The 21,053-nt window shown below is 38.3% G+C and overlaps 1 protein-coding gene across 4 annotated transcripts in view; it reads left to right on the top strand.

Moving 5' to 3' along the window:
• The window catches only part of SEC24D (SEC24 homolog D, COPII coat complex component), a 66,370-nt gene that overhangs the window by 14,656 nt on the left and 30,661 nt on the right, over window positions 1-21,053 (top strand). For all 4 annotated transcript variants that reach the window (XM_037394301.1, XM_037394307.1, XM_037394318.1 and 1 more), the window contains 5 exons: window positions 494-642; window positions 2,713-2,976; window positions 3,747-3,868; window positions 7,392-7,503; window positions 8,850-8,977. In XM_037394301.1, the coding sequence (XP_037250198.1) occupies window positions 494-642; window positions 2,713-2,976; window positions 3,747-3,868; window positions 7,392-7,503; window positions 8,850-8,977 (775 nt within the window). The remainder of the gene's footprint in view (window positions 1-493; window positions 643-2,712; window positions 2,977-3,746; window positions 3,869-7,391; window positions 7,504-8,849; window positions 8,978-21,053) is intronic.

Raw genomic sequence — 21,053 nt, 5'->3', positions numbered from 1 at the left:
CATGAAGCAGTTTTTCCCTATCGGCATCTTCTTTTTTCCTCTACTACAGGAAACTCTTTAACAGTTTCTCACTTTATTTTCTTCTCTTCACAGATTTTTCTCTTAAACCTCTTCACTCATCCCTGGTAGGGAATCTTCCTTTATAAGCATGGAGAGGGGATGGAGTGATGCAATATGTTCAGAACCTTGTGTTTCTTAATCCTCAAGCTTTTGTAGAGTTGCTGGTACTCTCCCTTTGCCATCACATACTTGCCCTTCTTTGATTCTAACAAGTATGCAAACAAACATGTACTGTCTTTTTTTTTTTTTTTTTTAACAAGTGTGCAATCTCTTTTGTGCTTCGTGACTATTTTCTGAGCAGAATATGAGCAAACTCTCTTTAAGAGTTTGGCTGTCCTAATTAATTGTTTCAGCACCACCCTTGAGAAGGTATGAGATCTAGATGGGGTGATGATTGGTTTTTTTTCATAACTTTGCTAATTTTTCACCTTAGGTTTCAAGGCCTTCCACCTCCAAGCAATACAGGACCTTCCTATCCTCCCTACGGTCATCAGTCACAACCAGCTTACCCAGATACTGCATCCACTTCATCTACGACACAACTTGCTAACCAGCTCAACAGCATGCAGATAAATAGCTATGGTAATCAGTTTTATCTGACCTGATTGACTTCCTAAAATTGACTTAAAGCTATTAAGACTATGATAATTAGAAACTTACTGAACTTCTGTATAAATAGGAAATGAAATCTTTGACCGCTGTCATTTGCTTATCTTAGATTTTTTTTTTTAATCTTATCCTATTCCTTAAACCAATATTCTTGGATTAATTCTGAATCAATGAATGAAACTTCTGTAAAAGTCAGCTAATCTCACCAGTTGTTTCTCAAACTACTTGGTGATCCGGTCAGTAACAGCCAAGGCATGAGCAATAATATGCAGACAAAGTTTCATTTTTCTCAGCTTTTTGGAGTTTCTCTCTGTTTTTAAACTATCTTACTCTTTTTTTGACCAAATCTTATAGTTTTAGTAATCTAAATTTATTTGCATTTATTTTGAGCTTAAAACATCTCAAACCTGAGCTGTGAAGTAAAGATGTGATCATGTGATTCTTCTATGCAAATTACTTCCCACCACTAGTTTTCTGTTTGGCTGTACTAGCTTTTCCTGAGTATTTCCTGGTGAAATGTACCATTTCTTGTAAAAAGAGTGGAATTTAGTTAGCATCTTGTTTTGCTGAGGGCAGTGTGTTTTGGAGAATAATTTTTTTTTCATGAGGATCACTTTGATGGTTGATCTCTTTGTAAGATATGCATAAAAGTGAATCAGTTCAGGCTGCACTGATATCACTGTTGCTGTCCTGGCTTTATGAGTTGCTGGTGTGACTTAAGTGAAACCTACCATGGGTCTGACCTTCTGTACAATTGCTTGTCAAAATTTTTACCTTCTTCCCCTTAGAAAAATTAATTTAGACTTGAATTCAGCCTTGTGTACTGATCTGCAAGTGTACAATTAGCTCAGACCTTTTTATACTTTTAAAAATACTTTTTATACACTTCTATTATGAAGTGTGGCCTAGCACCTCTAGAGCACTTCAAATTTATCAATTCATATTATTTAGAGCAAAGATTTTTTCTGCTTCCTGCCTTCATTATATTGCCTTCAGCAGTAATTGTGTAAAATACAATGTTCTTGCTTGTTGTGTTTAATGCTAGAAGTCTGAGATACCCTTCCGACCATGTAAAACAGTTACATTACAATTCTGCCTCCATGATGGGTTTTATTCTTTTTCCTTAGCTAAGTTGATGTACCTTGACAGAGTGCTGAAAATCACAGCTTATAAAACTGCCAGAGTGATGTTTGTAACAGCCAAGAACCTGAGCTTGTGTTTTGCATGTGACATTTTCTTTTCAGTTAACATGTCTGACAGAAGATGCATTTCAGTATTTGTATAGTAACACATTGGTCTTTTTGCTCCAAACCTGATTTTGATTATTTTTTTAGCATTCTTGAAAATTATTTTGCCATAGATCTTTGGGGAGAAGTTTGACTAAAAAGATGGAGGTTTTGTAAAATAGTAAGTATTTACAGGTTTTAAGTCTCAAAAAAACCTGTTTCCAGGTTCCTTTTGATTCTTATTGGAATCTGGATCTTATAAACAACAAACTCTTCCTCACCAGTGTGTACAAAATAATTCCCACGTGTTTCATCTTTTAACATCGAAATCAGAAGATGGTTGTAAACCAGATAAAATGAGTGGATTTATCTTCCATCAGACCTGTCATGGTGAAATGCAAATAGCAGACTAACAAAAATATGCCATGTAAAAGAAATTGATTATTAAGCAAAAAGAATGTTGTTTCATGTTATGAAATTAAACATTATTACAAAAGCAAATAGTGATTTATGTGTATTTAATCAAGAATTGTCAAACGCTGCTTCCCTCTCTTTTCCCATCCACCCCAGCTGCAGGCTTTTATTGAAAATAGAGTCAAAAGAAATAATATTGAGTGTCTGAATCAGTTCAGACTTAAACTATGAGGTCAGATATGTTATGTTGAACAGGCATTCAGAATCCTCATAATGCAGCATGGTTGGTATGGGATACAGTACTTGTTATAGGTTGTAAATGTATTGAGCAAAAATAAAACACCTTCCGCGCAGAGTTGGTAGGTGTTTGTTTTTGACTTGGCTGACATAGTTTCTTACACAGGTCCTGGCACTACTCCAAGCTCTCGCATGTCTTCTGGGCATCCGGCATCTTTTCAGGGTCCACAACCACCACCACCGACACAGCAGCAAGTCACTTTACCATCTGGATCACAAGTTCCTCCACCAGCAAATAGTGGCCTTTGTGCTCAACCATCGTTGCCTCCTATGGCCAGACAAGATGGGATCCCTGGACCTGTCCCCCCAAATCCTAACTTGCCACAGCTTTCAGGTCAGCCTTCAGGGCCTGGATATCATCCGCAGCAAGGTAAGGAAGGATGTTTGTTAGCAATTAAAAACAAAACATGCATGGGGAATCACTGGTGGAACTGCAGCTATTCTCAGCTGATGTTCTGCTGACTTGGAAAAATGAACGTTGAATCCTCTTTTTGTAGAATGGAAAGATATGCATTGTCAGTACATTCAAGGCAGGCTATGCTTTTCCTCAAAAGTTTAGCACTCTGAGACTGGAACAAGGAAAAGGAGATTAAGTCAGATCAGGAACAAAATTATTTGGTTAGTAATAGGTAAAGGTGCAGTACGGTACAGAAAGGAGTTTTTCTTATACTCTGTAAAGGTATAGGTTGCTCTCCATCTTACAGTACTGTCTATCATAAGCAGCTTTCAAAATTACTTTACTATAGCAATAAAGAATTGTAACTGAACACAATTATTTAACCTGTCATAGGCGAGTAAAAGAGTTATTTTGACAACTAAAAAGCCAGCTAACTAGACCAGTTTGCATTGACTGATGTTAGGGGAGAGATTCTCACTAATATAATGGCCTGGTTTGAGTAACTGTGGTAATCTCTACTAACCATCCTACTTGGCATGTACCTGAAAACTTTGGAGCCAAAGTTGTCACGCCTAGTCTTGCACTGAGCCAAAGTAATCCATTTCTTGCAGAAAACAGAAGGGAAGGAGAAATTGCGTTTAGCTGAGTAACAGTGAGTTTTATGGTAAAAGTTTAAAATTGTGTTAATGATGTTAAAACATAACTTAAATAGTTTAAATGAATTATCATTTGTAACTCTGCAGCAAACTATGGTCCTCAGATGGCAGGATCTCAGCTGTCTTATCCTGGTGCTTTTCCTGGGGGTCCAGCACAGCTCCCAGGTCCACCTCAGAAGAAGCTCGATCCTGACTCTATTCCAAGCCCAGTGAGTAATGTCGCACTAATTTTTTATAAAAGTAAATTTCTGCCATATTTAAGGTAACGGAATGACAGTGATAATAATAATGTATTTATTTTAGTTGGTGGGGTGTTTTTAGGGTTTTTTTGTAACATCAAACAGCACTTACATGGCTTGGTTCACAAGATACATTCCAATTTTTGCCATTTCTTAATTACATGCTGTTTTGTAAGCTGTACTGTCAGTTTTGCGTAAATCAGTGCATAATGTGTTTTTTAGTATGGAAGAAGCTTTATCACTTTATCTAACATGGGACATACCCATAATACCAAATACTTTAATAGGAATTTGCAATAGGATTCTTAGTATGACAGTGAGCATTACTGAAGGATTACTTGCATTCACTGCAGCTAATCGCCTTTCCTTTTCATGCTGGCAAGTTTGAAGGCTTAAATTTGGTAACAGGTAAACACTTGAAATAGCATTTGTGCAGAATACAGGTATGTGAACTCTAAAACTGCAATCCTGGAAATGCTAAGAAGTCCCGTGCTCAAAAGCCACCTCACCATTTGATTTCAGGAGTTCTGCAGGCAACTAGAATTATTTGCCTGAGCATCCTTCCAGTTGCTGCAGCTTTGTAAAGATTTCGGTGCCTTGGAATATACTTATTGCTGAAGTTTCATACAGGTTGAAGAAGCTTAGCTGTTGGAACATGCACTGGTGGGACAGTGTTTCTTCTTCTTAGGATGGTGTTAGAGAAGAAGAAAACAAGGTTATGATTGTGTCCATCTTTCTTAAATAAAGTAGGCTAGTTGTTACCCAAAGAATAGCTAGTCAGATGCAGGCTGCATTTTCTTTCTTTATTAGAAACAGCTGATTTAAATAAAGGGAGAAAATGTGCTGAACTCATGGGGAAAACACATTCTGATGCACACACTTATACTGGTTCAGACAATTGTCTGGACAGGTCAAAAGTTCCTTGGAGAGTCAGGATTTTGAAGCAAGCTGTGTCCTGCAACTTGACTTAGAACTTTCTGCTTCAAAAAAAAGTGTATTAGCCACCACACCATAAGCTAGTCTGGGTGAAGGAATCTTCCTCTGCTGAAGCAGTACTGCTGTACGGGAAAGAATTTGTGTTCCACCAAGATGAGATAAAAGTGTTTGTCTCAAAGCCTGACACTGTCTAGTAGGGAGCAGCCCTCCTTCCTTAAACTGGGATATTCTACTATCGTTCTGGACAAGATTATTTGTTTTATCCAGCCATAGTTTAGATGTAAAATCCCCATAATTTTGGAAAAATGTTTGCTGATAATCACTGAGCTTAATGTAATAACTGCAATTACCTCCATTAAAGGCAATTTTCAAGTTAAATGTAACTGAAAGTCATTGCATAAAAAAACTGAAGTGAGTGTTTCAAATTAACAAATGGTCTTAATAGGTCAGTCATTCCTAGTGTTTCAGTATGGTGCTTTCGACATAAGGATAAAATGGTCTTGTCTAATTAAAAAAAAAGGGCGGGGGGGAGGGAGAGAAGGCGGTTTGGCATGAAAGCATGGTCTGATGTCTTGTTTCAATTATGCACATAGAATAAACAGCCTTGACTATGGCAGCGATGTTAAAATAGGTTAAAAGGTTTGTTTAAGCAGCACAGAGAGGATCAAAATTACATGTTTAAAAGAAACTTAATCTGGGTCAAAGTCTGTAAAGGGCAAAAAGCTAATTCAGAATGAGGAATAAGTATGACCATGTGTATTTCTCTTCTTTTATTTACATTATATAATTACAGTAGTGTTGCCAGTTAAATTTACTTCTTATCTGTAGCCATTGTTGATTTATATTTTTCTTACATATGTTAGAGGTTGATATGTGCTCTGACAACATCTATGAAAACTAGCATCTGGGCTTTGTCAACAATTATTTCCAAGAATAATGATGTATTTAGGTCAGTTAACTGTGGAATACCATGGTGCATTGATCCTTTGCAGAGCTAAGTCTGAAAGTGGTTTGCTTTCTTCAGCCAGTGGACCTTTTTAGAGCAAAACCTTTTATCTTCTAATGCAAGAGTTAGCAATAAGTATACAGTCCAAGGAGGCAGGGAAAAGTAATCAAGCAGAAGATATAACAAGCTCTCTGAGGAATGTACTGTATATTTAAATTGCAATACAATAACTTTACTGGGAAAAAAAAATTACAGGCCCCAGATTATTTCCAGTGTGTTAAGAAATACCTCTTGGACAATGATCAATAGACTCTATGCAATTAATTTTGTTTTTCTTCTCTGTTTGCTTTCCAACAGAGGCTTCTGAACTTCCCTAGCTATTATTAGAAATTCACGTACAGTGGAAAGATACAATTCCATGGGATACCAACAGCAGTGGCAAAGCCAGTTTCAGAAATTCCCTGTCTCATTCCTATTGCCTCTCACAGCTGTTCGGCTACACTCTAAACCAGATTGCCGAAAAGATAGCTTCTTTGAGGGAAGAGGAGGAATAATGGTATCATCTCAGTGATCCGGTTTATGGTGTGGAACAAAATACAGCTTTATATATCTTCAGGTATATCCTGAAAAGTATCAGACTTTAACAGGGGTGAGGAACTGTGCAGAAGCAACAGTGGAGGAGGTGTATGGGAAAGGAATTTGTTCAGTAGTAAAGCCAGTTTCATGAGCGCTTCATGAGATTACATTATACATTGCTATAAACGAAGCTTCGACCAAAGTAAATCTGTACATGATCAGAGCTGCTGCATTTTAATAATATCTGTGATTGCTCTCCTTTCTTTCTAGGAGGAAGCTCACAACATGGTAGTCTGACCTAGGGAACAAAACCCCTCAGCTCCCGTGTTGAAATACTACCTAATGGCCAAAAAGGCTTTTCTCAGGAGTTCTAAATTGCTGCTTTCTAAATGACAGTGCTGAAATACAGCTCAGCTAGGAAGATGATCTACTATGTAGATTATTGTTTATTTCTTAGCCTGTGCATGGAGCCTATTCAAGAGGAATGGGGACTAACCCCTTCCACCATTGCAATCCGATCGATTACCTGTACATTCATTTATGAAGAACAGCAGCTGGCATGACTAGGGTCATTCAAAATATAACCAGGTATATATGGCATCCAAGTAAGGTGATGCACCTTGCACTTCAGTTTGGTCTGGGAGAATGGAAGACCAGATTCAGTAATGAGGACTTATTTACATCATCACTCTCCTCAATTTGCTGGCTAGCTTCTCTTGAGAAGGTCTGTCCTCCTAGCAGTCGTCGTACTTACTCATTTGTTCACTGAATATAGGTCTTATCCACCCCAGCATGCAGTGTTACACCTGAGTTCCAACAGGCAACTGTGGCTGTAACTAAATCATACTGCTCAGCTGTGTGTATAATTTTCTTGTTAAATGTCCCGGAAGCCTGTATTGTGATAGGTTTGTAGCACCTCGTGTCTAAGACAATGTCTCTAGTGTTACTTGGTGTAGATGTTGGTGTAACTGTTTATGAATGTAACTGAATCCATGGGTTACTTTTCTCATACCCTTCTTGCTTCTTATTCATCAGATTCAAGTAATTGAAAATGATAAGGCTTCTAGGGGAGGGCAGATCTATGCTACAAACACAAGAGGACAAGTTCCTCCTCTTGTCACCACAGACTGCATAATACAAGACCAAGGTAACTGTCCTTCTTACTAATTTGGTAGTCTTTCTACATGAAATATAATTTACAATAAAAAAAGACTAAATTCTCAGATTTCTCATCAGAAAATGATGCTCCTTACTCTAAATTAGACACGAAATAGGAAACTTCCTTTAAAGAAAAAAAGTAGGGGTGGGTGACAAGTGGGAGTTGAATTCTTATATCTTGGGTTAATACCTCCTCTATCCTTCCAGACCTTTAAAATAATATGATTAGTTGAGAGAACTTTTCTTTCTAACTTGAAATTTAAAACCTTGAAAAATTGTAAGTTGAAAATCCTTTTGGGGTTCTTCTGAAATTTTAGAAGATGGAAAGTACAAGCAGCAATGAGACTACCACTGTTAAGTATTAAAATACATATTTTAGAAAATTCTGTCTAACTGGTAGGGGCAGCATTCCAGCAATCTAGTTGACTATTTTTTCCTTGGGCCAGTGTATCTGCCTTTGCTTATGCCTAGAGCCTGGAAGTACAATATTCCATGTGCTGCTTTTGACAGCAGACTTGATATTTTAGTACGAGTTAAACTGATGGTGTCGTTTAGTCCAACATTAATTTATCACTGCTTGGAGAAACTGCTTAAAATGTACAAACCCATCAAGGCTTTTTGGCATTATCTGAGAATGGGGTAATGCAGTTCTGACGAACACATTCCTTTCAAGAAACAGAGTAGATTGATAATTAAAAAAGGAGCATAAGGAAGCCAATTTCTGAAGCCCGGTTGCCTTTCAGTGCTCTCATCTGCAGTGCACAGTACAGTTTCCCATTGAGGGAATTGAGCTAAGTGTGCAACCAGAAGTGGTGTGGTGATTTTAGCACACTATATTTTACAAGATAAATGAGCATGGTGATGTTAACACAGATGCACTTTTTTCTGAACCGGAGCTTGCTCATTAGAGTAGTCTTAACAGTAGGTATCAGTCTGCAGCATTTCTTTATGTCCCGTGGTGACATTACCACTGGGGATTTCATCCATATTATTTTCTTCTAAGATCTTAGATATGATATGTTTCAAACTAATCTCTGTTGAGATTCTTACTGTGTGGCGTTTTTTCTGATTGTGGGGTTTTCCTTGATATGTTTAAATCTGTGCTTAAAACTCAAACAGCAAGAAAAGGTTTATCTACCGGGAGGGGCAATGGGCTGACATACAAAGAGGAGAAAAGGGCAGGAGCTTGCATGGGGGGGAAAAAAAAGCATCTATTTAACTCGGCATATGCACTTGTTGCTTTGTGTTGTTGTTTTGATTTTTCTGGTTTGTGTTTGGGACAGGCGCGTCCCTTTTAACAGCCTTTCATTCTGTACACTATGTTGGGTGTTGCAGGCCATGCCAGCCCTCGTTATATCCGATGTACTACCTACTGCTTCCCATCGTCTTCAGATATGGCCAAACAGGCTCGCATTCCACTGGCAGCTGTCATCCAGCCTTTTGCTATTGTACCACCAAATGAGGTAAGGACTAACTGAATATTAGTCCTACGTGGTTTTTGTCTCCTAAATATTACAGACTTGTTCTTCTCTGATTGGGTTGGGGTTGAGGGTGTTTTACCTCTGACTGTGAGGAAGTAAGACACTAGAGAGATGTCAGAAAACGATGAGATGCATTTGGGTCACGATGCAACTTGAAGGGATAAAAGTCTTTGTTTTCACAGTTGTCAGGCTTGTAGCTTTTCTAATCTGAACCACTAGGTTCCTGGTGTGTTCCCCCAACTGCCTCTGGTTCATGCCAGCTTTGTTGGTTGCTTGCTCTGCTGGAACTCCATAGGCATGGGCAAAGACATTAAAAAAAGATGACCACAAACTGTATCAAGTTCATTTTAAGACGTGGATGGTTACATTCAAAGAATGACATGTTTCCATTTAGTTATTTACAAAATAATTTAATTTCACAACAGGCTGAGAAGATAATGGTATTTTCTACTTCAGTGAGCTTAGTCATAGAAAGAAGACAAATGGAACCACCCATTTTTGGCACTCATTTGGAAGCACTAACCTAGTCAGTTCCTTTTCTCACGTTACTATCTCTAATAGCCCTTCATATTCCAAACATACCCCTCGTTCTTCTGCAAAGTATTTGTGCAGGTTGGCTGTATCCTGTGGTCTTAAAACAGTTACCCAGATTTCCTGGCATCCTGAAAGGATTTTAGCAGCAGCAGAGGTAAAACCAGTTTTTAAGTGCAGCATTTAGCTGCATCATCTGTGGGATCATCTTTCTTGTTCTTTAGCTTCTGCCTTCTCCATTGCACAGCTTATAAATTCTGCAACAAAGGTCTGCAGAATGCATTTCCTTTTCATGCACTGCACTAATGTACTGTCAGAGCGCTGTTTGCTGGGAAAAAAACAGGGATTTCATGAAAGTTGTAGCGTGTGATTGTGTTTTCAAAAATGTCTCATAAAATGCATGCACAGAAAGGTCTAATTAAAATTACACAGACTTTCAGCGCTTGGTTTTGTGGTCTTTGATTTTTCTTTAACTTTTGTTTTATTACTTGTAAATTCTTAGGGTTTTTTTTTTAAATATGTTGGAAAAAAACAGATGTTGTTCTTTATCAGGATGGATAAATTCCAATGCAACAGTCCTCTGTAGTTTGAATTAAGAGTATTATTTTAGCAGGGTAGTATGTAGTTATCTTCTTTCTGGTCCACAGGGAAATAGGATGTATTACTTACGGATCTGCAGATACTGTGTGTCAACATTTGTCTGCTAGACAGCAACTTTGGGTTTCTTTCCAGTTCTTGAAGGGAATGTGCAGACTTGGCTTGTTGCCCCACCCCCCGGCATTTTTTTCTAGATGAAACTCCTGCTGTTGCTTTTGCAGCCATTCACTTTACCAGCCAACCTTTACTCTTCACTACCCTTTATCCCAGTTTTTGTGCCCAGGCAGCACTTACCGATTCTGCTTTCATGTTGGTGCTTCATTTGTGCATCTTTCACTTTCAGTCAGCCTGTAGTCATTTATGTCCCCCATGCAGGGCTTTCCTGTCTCCCGCATGGTGTTTGGATAGGGTGATCAATGAGTTGCTAAAATCTAAATCTCTTCTGCATACATAAATTAGCAGGATGTACAAACACTTGTACTTGGCCAAGTTCAGGAGGTTTTCCCAGGGTTGGCAGGAAGATGTACTCAGTGACCCACCCATTCTGAAGTGTTAGTGCTCTCAAGCTGCTGGAAAGGTCAGTGGAATTCATTAATCTGTAAAAAGCAATGTATTTTTCCCTAGCCTTTTTCTTGGAAGAGGCTAAAAAAACCTCTGAAAAATGTCTCTCAAAATTGGCAGCAGTCCAGTGTGGAAAATTTTAATGTGAAAAATTATAGCTTGGTAAATTTATAAGAACTGGAGAGATGGTGTTACAGTAGGAAGCACTGGGCAGCCTTAACTGAGGCAGTTTTTCCAAGGCTTGACTGTGCCCTTTGTCTTCACTGCCGCTGCCAAAATAAGATCTTGCTCTTAAGCTCTTCTAATAAAAATGGTCTTCTATATGGGATTTATAACTACTTTAATTCTGAAAACCCACTTAATTTGAAAGAACCAAGCTTTTTACAGAGGTAAAATACATTCAGGGGCTTATTTGTGTTTCTGAATTTCCTAGCATGGTACATTCTGCCTGGAACTAGTGACAGCAAGGCACAGAATGTTCCTCGATTCAGAATATCTTCCCTATCTTAGTGCCTTTTAACAATGCCTACAAGTGATGCTCATCACATGTTACAGGGCTCAGTACAAAGTGGGAATCTGTCTCATCTCTTTATCATTTGATAAGCAGCATGTTGTACATATTAACTGTTTAAAATAATGATTTTTTTTCTTCTAGCCTTTTGGTGAAAACTTGGAATTCTACTTTGTTGCAGCTTCAGCTGCAGATGTACCTCTGTTTCTGCCGTTTCTAGTATACTCGGTGTTAGTACCCAAAGAACTTCAGTTCTGCTTCTTTTAAGAGGAGGAGGAAGAAAAGCAATGGCTACAAGGGTTTAGTGGACCATGGATGTGAAATGGCTGCAAGTGGTTTGTGCAGCAGTAATAACGATTAGGAGCAGCCACCTAACTGACCTATCTCACTTGAACTGAAAGGGCTTCAACAAATCTACACAGAATATGTGATCCATTTTGATGTGTATTACATAGACCATGCCTTTCTGTGTTAGTAAAGCCATATTTAAAAAGCTTTGGGTATCAGGGTCACTCAAGTGACTAATAGACTTAAGAGTTTTTTAAATAATTGGCGTTTTGCTTTGATCATCACTTACTAGTTGAGGGTGAATTTAGGATAGTGTATAAAATACATTTGCATTTTCAGTAGTCTTTTGTCATATAATTTTTTTTTCTATGCCATTATGGTACTCTATTATGGTACTAAGAGAGTTAGAAACAGAGGAAAAACCTTACCTTGCTCCCATTTCCAAATAATATGACAGTTCAGTGCAGTCTTCAGATGGTTTGGTTTTCCTTTCTGGAAGCCAATCCTGAGTGTGGATTTTTATTCATTGAGAAGGATTGCTTTTGCATTGATGAAGCATTACGTTCTGTCTAGGTGTCCTAAATGATATCAAGAGAACTGCAGATCATATTTTCTCCTGTCCATGCTTTGACACTGTGTAATCTGAGCTGCAGCAAAAAATTAGGAAAAAGCAGTGAAATAGCTAAGTCTGCTGACACTGGTAGAATTAGATGTATGAGAGGGAAAGCACAATTGTACAGACCTTATTTTCTTCTTTAATTGAACGCATTCACCATTTTGGTAAACGACTTATAAATGGTGGTACATGTCAGTACCAGTTGGAGGGTTGTGCGCTCTGATTAGTGTCTCTTGCTGAGCTTACACTTGGACCATCAGAGCAAAGTGTTGGGCTGTTCTTGGCAGTTCAGACAGTGGGAAGGAATGCCTGAGTGATTCTTCAGCTAAAGCAACTGGATAAGACGGAGTAGGAAAAAGTAATGGGTGCCCTGGTGTTGGCAGAGACATGTGCTTGATGAACATGATAGGCATCACTTTGCTGTCAAATGCGTTTTTTCCTGTTACTTTTTGACAAGGAGATCCTATGAGAAATTCTCTTTGGAGTTTACTGTAGCTTCTGCAGGTTAGCAGCATTTTGTTCTGCAAATTAGATATTTTTTCATGTCTCTCTCATTTCACATTTTACTATAAAGAATCAACAGTGCTCTGGCTGATGGAGCCTGGAACACTCCTTGAAGGTTTGGAATTAATACTTGTAATGAATTTAAAAAAAAAAAATAGCTGTCAGTTGCGTTCATAGAAACAGTAGTCAACTGGAAACTGAGCTTTGAGGATTTGTTTCCTTTCACTAAGAACATGGGGAGATAGAGATAAAAGATCCTGGGAGCCTTCCAATAGAAGGTTTAGATCCAGTGATCTGAAGCAGTAGCTTTCTCGGAAACGATCTTCCAGTTTGGAGGTCCAACCTGGGAAAAGAGAATTCAGGATTTCATCGTGTCTGAAAGGCAAATTTAAGATCAGTTGTCCCTGTGGGTTCTTTTGCGGAAAGAAGAGTGTCTACACACAGGGACTAGTCTCCCATCTCCAAAAATGAAGTCAGAATGTTAGTGTACAAAGTGAATAAGAATTTTTTTATAGCTAAGGTCTGGGAAAAAGCTGTCAGGAGCTGCGAAATATACAAACTTGATCAGGGGCATCTTTTGAAGACATGTACAACAGATATCTCAATTTCCAGTAAAGAATGGCATACATATTATCCCTATGGGAGAAAATAAGAATGCAAAGTAAAATCATCACAGTGCTAGATAAGGGTGCTAAATCAAAATATCTCATGCATGCTTTGAAGAAGTTTAATCTGTTTGGGGGAGGAACGACCCCAAAATAAACAGGGTTTGCTCCTGCAGTGAGAAAGAACAAATTCAGAATTAGAGAAATGTTATGAAATGAAAAGATGAAGATTCTATTGCTTTATAGCCTGTTAAAAACTCCCCAGGCAGTTGAGACCCAGTGGAATACGACCGTGTCTGAGAAGTTCAATAGCATCTAAAAGTCTGGTAAAAATTCTGAGTTGAGAAGACACAAGGCCAATGTAAGTGAATACAAAGCAAGGCATAAAAATACACCTATACTGCAATATCTGTCTTCACATCAAGAGAGGAAAGTTCAACTCCATAACAATGTGTAGTCAAAAGAGTAAGAAAGATCTAATGCAGCTAAGATGCATGATTGCGGGTGCTCACATGTAACCTGGTAAAACTGCACAATTAAAACATTCTAGAGAAGTGGTTATCAAATTTTAAATAGTAAAACTGGACACATTGTAGAAAAATTTAAAAAGGAGGCTGTACTTCAGTAATGTTAAATTGCAAGTGAGAGCGAATTTAACTAAGTAGAGACCATTTAGTAGAGATTGTTGTAGGGTTGTGTTTGGTATTTCAAAAGCGGCTAAGTTAGCTATGCTTGGCATACAGGCACTGAGCTTCAGAAGAGCAGAGCAAGTGAAATGGATTTATTCAGAAAAGCTCTCAAGTTGAAAGTTAGAGGGGCAGAATCCACCGACCACATGCAGTCTCTCAAAGATAACTACAAAAAAGCTAAAGCCAATCTAGAAAACAATAAAACTAGTGAACATTATGTGTGTACTAGATCCCATTCGAAATAAAGGCTGTTAAAACATTTGTGCCTTACTTCCCCTCCACACACCCAGTGTCTTAACAGCTCTAGACATTTCTGAATCTTATCTTTACCAATTTTTTATTTATTATTTCTCAAAAATAGCGGTTCATTTTCACTGTCCTGACTTGGATGATCTATGGAAAGTATTTGTTTGTTATAGATTGAGAATACAGTATCACTGTTTGATGTAACTTATTTTTAGTCCAGCAGTGCTTTAGCAACAGTCTATAAAAATAAACTAGCTCTCACAGTTATCATCATAGACCAAGCCATACATGAATTTGTTTTGGAGATGTATGAATGTTTCCAGAGCCTGAATAAACCATGTGATCTTAATTTAACATTTAATACTTGGTAACAAAAGGTAGTTAAAACAGTATTTCATGTTGTAAAACCAAAAATAAACAACTCCAAATAATTATCTGTACTTACATCTAAATTACCTTCTTCTTTGTTCCTTAGTAGTTTTGTGTTGGCATTCTCTACCATGTTCTTTCCTATTTTATTTTTGTTAAGAAATATTAGTTACTGAGAATTTAATACTTCACTTTCCATTTTTTTTCCTCAGTTAATTAACTAGTTAAAAGATAAAACTGGACTGGAATTACTTCTCAGAAAGGCTGGTGTTCATGAACTAAAAGCCATTTAACCTTTTCAGAACAGTGAACTTTGATGGTGACCAGTGCAGTTGAGCTGTTTGGAAAGCCATGGTTTATACAGGGATTTTTAAGGTTAGCAGAAGCTAAAAACTGAGGTGAAGATCTAGCATGTGATGCAATGCTCTAAATATTTTTTTTTGTTTCAAGAACAAACTCAAGTACCAAAGTGCAGATTTTCTTTTAGACTCCAAGTCTACTCCTTTGGGTTTTAAATAAGTCATTTAAATGTTAAATAAATATGAAGAATTAGGGAAATCACCACACTCCTGCAGCCTGCCCTGGGCTCAGTGAGGGCTCAGGTTCTGCTGTCTGTAGCTAGTAAAAAGTGCAAGCAGGCAGTAGCTTTAGTTTGAAGCATGGTTTTATAGACCCACGTGTTTATTAGTGGTCATGTGCTCATGCAGAGCTTTGCTTTGAGGAGAGTGAGGAATGCTTAGTTTGCAGGCAATACAAAACAATTCCAAGTAAACATCTTACTGACTGCTCCCTTCTGTTAGGGATTGGTTGAAAAGCACAGACTGCAGAAACAGATCCTTGAGGTGCTTGCTGGTAACATCTACCCACTCTAAAAAGCCATCATTTTTATTTTACCCTTTGATTTCTGCCTTTCATCTAGTTACTTATTCACAGGAGGCCCTTCCCCCATATTGCTTGAGAGCTTAGCTAATTTAAGAGCTTTTGATAAGGGATTCTATCAAAAGACTTTTTTCAAGAGGAATACATTATATCAGCTAGGTCGTGCTTATCTGCATGGTGTCTGACTCTTGACAAAATTCAATAGAGCTACGTGTCATGACGTACCTCGACAAGAGCCACATCAGCTCTTCCTCTGTATATCCTATTTCTTTGTCTTTTTATGTTCTCCTACATTGTACTATCTACCAGTTTGCTTTCTGTAGCATATGGACTTGCTGGTCTGTAGCTCTGGGGTCACTCAGTGGTTCTTTGTAAAGTTTCTTTTTGTATTGCTGCCGCCTTTCCTTTTGGGTGCTGAAGCTGATGTAAGCAATTGGTTTTATGTACAGTTCAGCAATTTCACACTGTGAGTCTTTTTACACAGGAGTTGCATGGTTAGGCAGTAAAATTGTCCATAATACTAGCAAGGTTTTTTCAAACTATCAAAAGATGAGAGTTTTAAGAAAATTTTCTGAAGAAAACGTTCTGAAAGAGATTGGCAACGGTTTTGCCATGCTCTGTTTTGAAATGTCTCACCCTTCTTGGCTTGTAACTTTGTAATCCCCATATGTACTTGGGACCTGAGGTGAGATTCCTCTTTGTGTTCATAGCTACTGGAAATGAAATGTCAGAGTTTATTGAAAGTTTAATGACTCTTTTCCTTTTGAGTATACTTCATATGACCCTTTATCTAGGTTATTCAAAATTCCTTCATGCCTGTTGACACTACTGGTCCTTTCTCCAGTATAGGTATCAAAAGCTTCCTCCTTTCAAATGAGTACTCCACAGCAAAACCAGCAGCTCTCGAGGAGATAATATTTTGCTATCTCGGAATTGTAAGTGGGACAGATTGCTTTGCATGCTTACAGTACTGATCTCTGGGTTGTCCAGGCTCCAGCAGAGAGTGATTTTTGTCAGTGTCTTTGGGGCACACTATCAAAGTACTCTGTGCTAGATGTCATATTTTTCTAAAACATGGTAAGAGTAGAAGCCCTGCACATGTGATATAACTTAATAGTTAGACACTTAGACTGGTGATGCTGAAATGCTTTTACACCCTCCAGAAAAGGCAGGGGTTGACCACTAAGCTGTTGGCCAGTTTGTACAGAAGAGTTTGTTGCCTCTGTTTAAACTTCTGCAGGTGAAAGTCAGTGGATCAGAAAGAGAGCATGTGCATCAATAACACACTGTAGATGACAACTGGGTCAGTTTAGGGATAGGGCCATGCTACCAGCCATTCTTTCTTGTTCTTAGGACTGCCTTGGTATTTTTACAACAAATCCAATGTCAAGCTGTTTGGAATAATCAATTCATATAGAGACTGTCCAAGTAGCATAAACCTCTGTATCGTGAACTCATTGCTGTATACCATGCTGGTATGAGCCTAAGCACTACTACTTCTTCCATTTTCCAGTCATTAAAATAAAACAAGTGCCAAAGCATTCTTATTAATGCCTTCATTTGGGAGAGAACTGTGAGACTGGTCTCATAGTTCTGAGTCTGCCTGGACTATGGAGCAGGAGGAGTATCTGACATTTTATTGCTTTGTTGGTGCTATTTTACTTGATTTTTTTTCAATAAACTAGCGCTGGGTTAATATCTAGAGTTTTTGCATAGCTCCTCTGTGGTGCCTGACTCTCCCATGCATGGTATGGAGAACCCAGAACTCTTAGGCATCTCCAGATGCCTCACCCAGAAAGCTTTTTTTCACTCTGGAGACCAGTGCCTGTAAGCTAGGTTTCATAATGCCTAATTTAGAGGTGTGTGAATCCTGTATTTGATGAGGCTTCCTTTACAGAGCATGCCCCATGCTAGTCTGCATTTGGTAGTAAAGCATTTGGAATTGGATTGCTTCCCAAGACTTCATCATCTAGGAAGAAGTTTTTTGTTAGTGTTTTGGGCTGTAACTACACTCTGTAACTCCAATGAACTTTCGGAGCCAGATTTAGAAAAGTCTGTGGAAGCAGAGCTTTTCTTATTTCAAGTAAATTTCCTGATTTAGTTTTTTCTGTCTTTTTGCTTTTAGTGTACATTTTAAAATACTCTTAAAGTGTATTTTCAAAATACGTCTGTAGTACGCTGTTCCATGCACCATTCCAGTTATGGTAGGAGGTAATCCTGAAAGAGATGGGGACAGTGACTTGAAAATTTGCCATTATTATAAACCTTATTCATATTGTAATCAGAGTTCCTGATTAATTTTTTACAAATATGAAATTTAGACGGGGAAAATGCTTTTATAAAGATGTTGTAATTGGTTTCTGCTGCAGACTGTGTTTGTTCTTCAGAATGGTAATAGTGTAAGAAAAACAGTAACTATTGAAGGGAGATAAAAAGTAACATTCATATCCACTTAATTAGCTGGCCAACAATATTGATGAATTGTTTTGCCAAGAAAAATGAAACTCAAGTAAAAAAAATATTTTGGCTATCACTAGATACCTCTGTAACTCAACATAGCTGCTTGAATAGCATCTACCATTTTGCACATGCGTTTTCCCCTGCAGGTGGCACATTGCTGTCTTGAAATGGTGTTTGCCTCCCGTACGCACTGGCCAAAGTTGATCATAGCAACAGCAGTAAATTAAACATTGTGAGACTCTGCAAGCTCTAACCTTAAGCTGTCAGAGATGTTGCTCAGCTACCTTGGAAACTTGAGAGAGTCAGAATGCACTGGTATTTAGGAAGTTCAGGAGGAAAAGTTAGTGGTTTGCTTTTTAAGCTGAAGTTGTTATTGCATTTTCAGTTCATATGTGTTTTACTTATTTGTGCATATTAATGCAGTACTGTAGTTTGGATGCAACCGTGTAAAGTGTGTAATTACATTGAAAAAATGTTTTGTAAAGTTGTATAGGAAGCTGATGTTGGCGGAAGGTTGTGGTTGCGTCGTATGGTCTTGGCTTTTTTGTATCAGGCAAATGTACCAGGTTACATGTGGGGCCTAATCATATCAGGCTCTAATGCTGTTCTGTAGCCTGCTTTTACAGAATGCCCCTTCATTGGTTCTGTGGGAAGGGAAGCTTGGCTTCTTGGAGGACAAGAAATAGGTGGAGGGAGCTGCTTTTTCATATGGTGTTCAACCAGAATTAGGTAATCTATGCTTGCTAAATGGAGGCATAGATTACCTCCTCAGCCTCAGAGTAAAGGAGCAGTAAACAGAACAGGTCTGTGCCCTTCACAGGACTGCTTAGCTCATAACTCAGTTCTGCACAGCCCCTTACTTGTGACATTCAGCTGTAGCTCAGCATTAGTAAAAGAGAGGAGGATAGTTGCATACAAACATTATTAATGTTTGGGGGTTCCAGAATCTGCTTGAAGCATCACAGCTATGATAGTTGTGAAAGTATTCATGGAGGAGAGATGCAGAGTATGAACATTCCTACCTGATGTGGCATTTTTAAAATAACAGCTTGACCTTCAAAATTAACATTGTAGAAAGGACATGACGTTTAAAAAGGGTATTAAATTCATCCCAGATATACTTGCTTCAGAGGTGAGGTTATTCAGTGCTCCTTTTGTTCACGTAACAAAAATTCTCATTATAGTTTCTAAGTACTTCTGTGGCAATTGGCTAGCCGTAGTTGGCTTGTGAATGCAGCATGACATTTAAAGTATGCCCAGTTCTTTCTGATTTCAATGGAGATAAATTAATTAGCCTTAGAGGAATGTTTACTAATAAACATTGTTCAAGAAGGCCTGCAGATAAACAGAACTATTTTATCCACCTCCAATTAAACCCTCTTGTACTTGTCTGTGCTTTTTTCTGTCATTAAAGTTTCTTTCTTTAATATGTTTGTGTGAGCAAAAATAGGAGCAAGAAAGTTTCTATTTTAGAAATTTCTCAAGAATGCAAACATGAGTAGTCAGTTTTAAAAGTCACAATAATGCCTCCTAACAAAAGAGAAACAGCTCCAGGTTTTCAAGAAGGAAGGCAACCCTCCACTCATTAGACTTTCATGCATGATCTTAAGTCAATAATTGCTTTTCTCTCAAATGATGAAAAATTTTATATACATACATATACACACACCTGCACACCCCTGTCTACCCAACCCACATACTTGGCCTCTAAAGTTGATGATAGCGCACAGTGGGCCAGAATGGTCCTGAAATCCAGAACTAGGTGGCTTTTTTGTTCTCGCTACAAAGACTTGAATAACATTGATAATGTTATTCTGATGCAGAATTTCACCTAGGAGAAGTGTTGCATCAGAGATCATTACGCTACATTTAGATTTATTGACAAACTTAAATATTTTTTCCCTAAACCTAGAGCTGCATGTTCCACAAGTACTATTTGGAGTGGGTTTTTAATAGCTATCGTAAGGATTTTCTAGAGCATGTTATAAATGGTCACAGCTGTGTTTGCATTAAATGGTCTTTGGCCTTTTAAAACAGAATTGATATGCTAATTTACCCGTTATCTTTACATGTTATAGGCTGGGCCTGTGTTTTAAACTCAGATGTTTGATTTATCATATATTTAGCCATCTTGAAAAATGCTGTTTGAGGGTAAACTAACATTGATGTGACAATACAGCATATGTAAGAGACTGGGCCTGTCAAGAAGTCATCAGTAGTCATAGTATAATAATAGTAAAATAATTCTGCCTGCTGTTTTGAAAATGCTCTAGAGCTGTCCTGCAGTGATCTGCCAAAAATAAAAATGGTGCCTGATTGAGGTGTCTTTTAACAGTTCTGTTTACTTCTGTAAAATATATTGATGAGTATCTTTTATTTTGGTCTGTGCTGAATGAATTTCAGGCAGACCAGGCAGAGAACAAATCCCTGAATATCAAATTTACAATTTTATTGAGAAACTCCTGTGATCAATAAAGCTAGACTCTCTCCCTTGTAATTACTACTTACCATTTCTGTAGAAAAGCTTCCTAAAACTTGCCTGTCTTATTTTTCAATGGTTTTACAGCTAGTGTGATAATCATGCCTACAAATCTTGGGCAAGGACTGCCGTGCTGGAGCATCTGTGATACTGATATGTGGGAAGTGGAGCTGTGGATTAGTACAGGCACGAACCTGAGTCCTCTCATGTGATTTAGCGTGTGTCTGTCTCCCTCAGGGGTGCTAATGGGAAACAGGGAGGGGAGCGACATGACAAAGATGACACTGTCCTAGAGTAGTTTTGTCTGTCTCTTACCCCTTCCCTTGTTCTCTTCTTGTGTATGTGCCTCTGCACCAGCTCACACTTTTACTAGGTTGAGTATAGTTTGGGCTGAGGCAGGTCTTGCTTGAGATCCAATTGGTTTAAAGTGCTAACATTTTAAAAGTCTGTTGTTCAGCACAGTTTCTTGATTATCCAATTTCACGCTCCTGTTATATCATCAGTTAATCCTGGCTGCTGACCTTCACTTGAGATACAGCATGTCCGTACATCCAAATAACAGTCAGCACTACAAAGCTGAGAAGTGCTGGAGAGCGCTGACTTGTTAACACTTCGTATTCCTGGTCTGGGATCATGACCAGGAGAATTTGTGGTGCCTCTCTTAAGCATGGATAGTAGACTACTTTCCTTTTTGTGCTTTCTCCTCCCCCTCTCCCCTACCCT

This window comes from Falco rusticolus, chromosome 1 (assembly GCF_015220075.1).
Source record: "Falco rusticolus isolate bFalRus1 chromosome 1, bFalRus1.pri, whole genome shotgun sequence".
In the NCBI taxonomy this organism is placed as follows: Eukaryota; Metazoa; Chordata; class Aves; order Falconiformes; family Falconidae; genus Falco; species Falco rusticolus.
The sequence above is the reverse complement of the archived record's forward strand: the minus strand, read 5'-3'. Positions and strand labels throughout refer to the sequence as shown.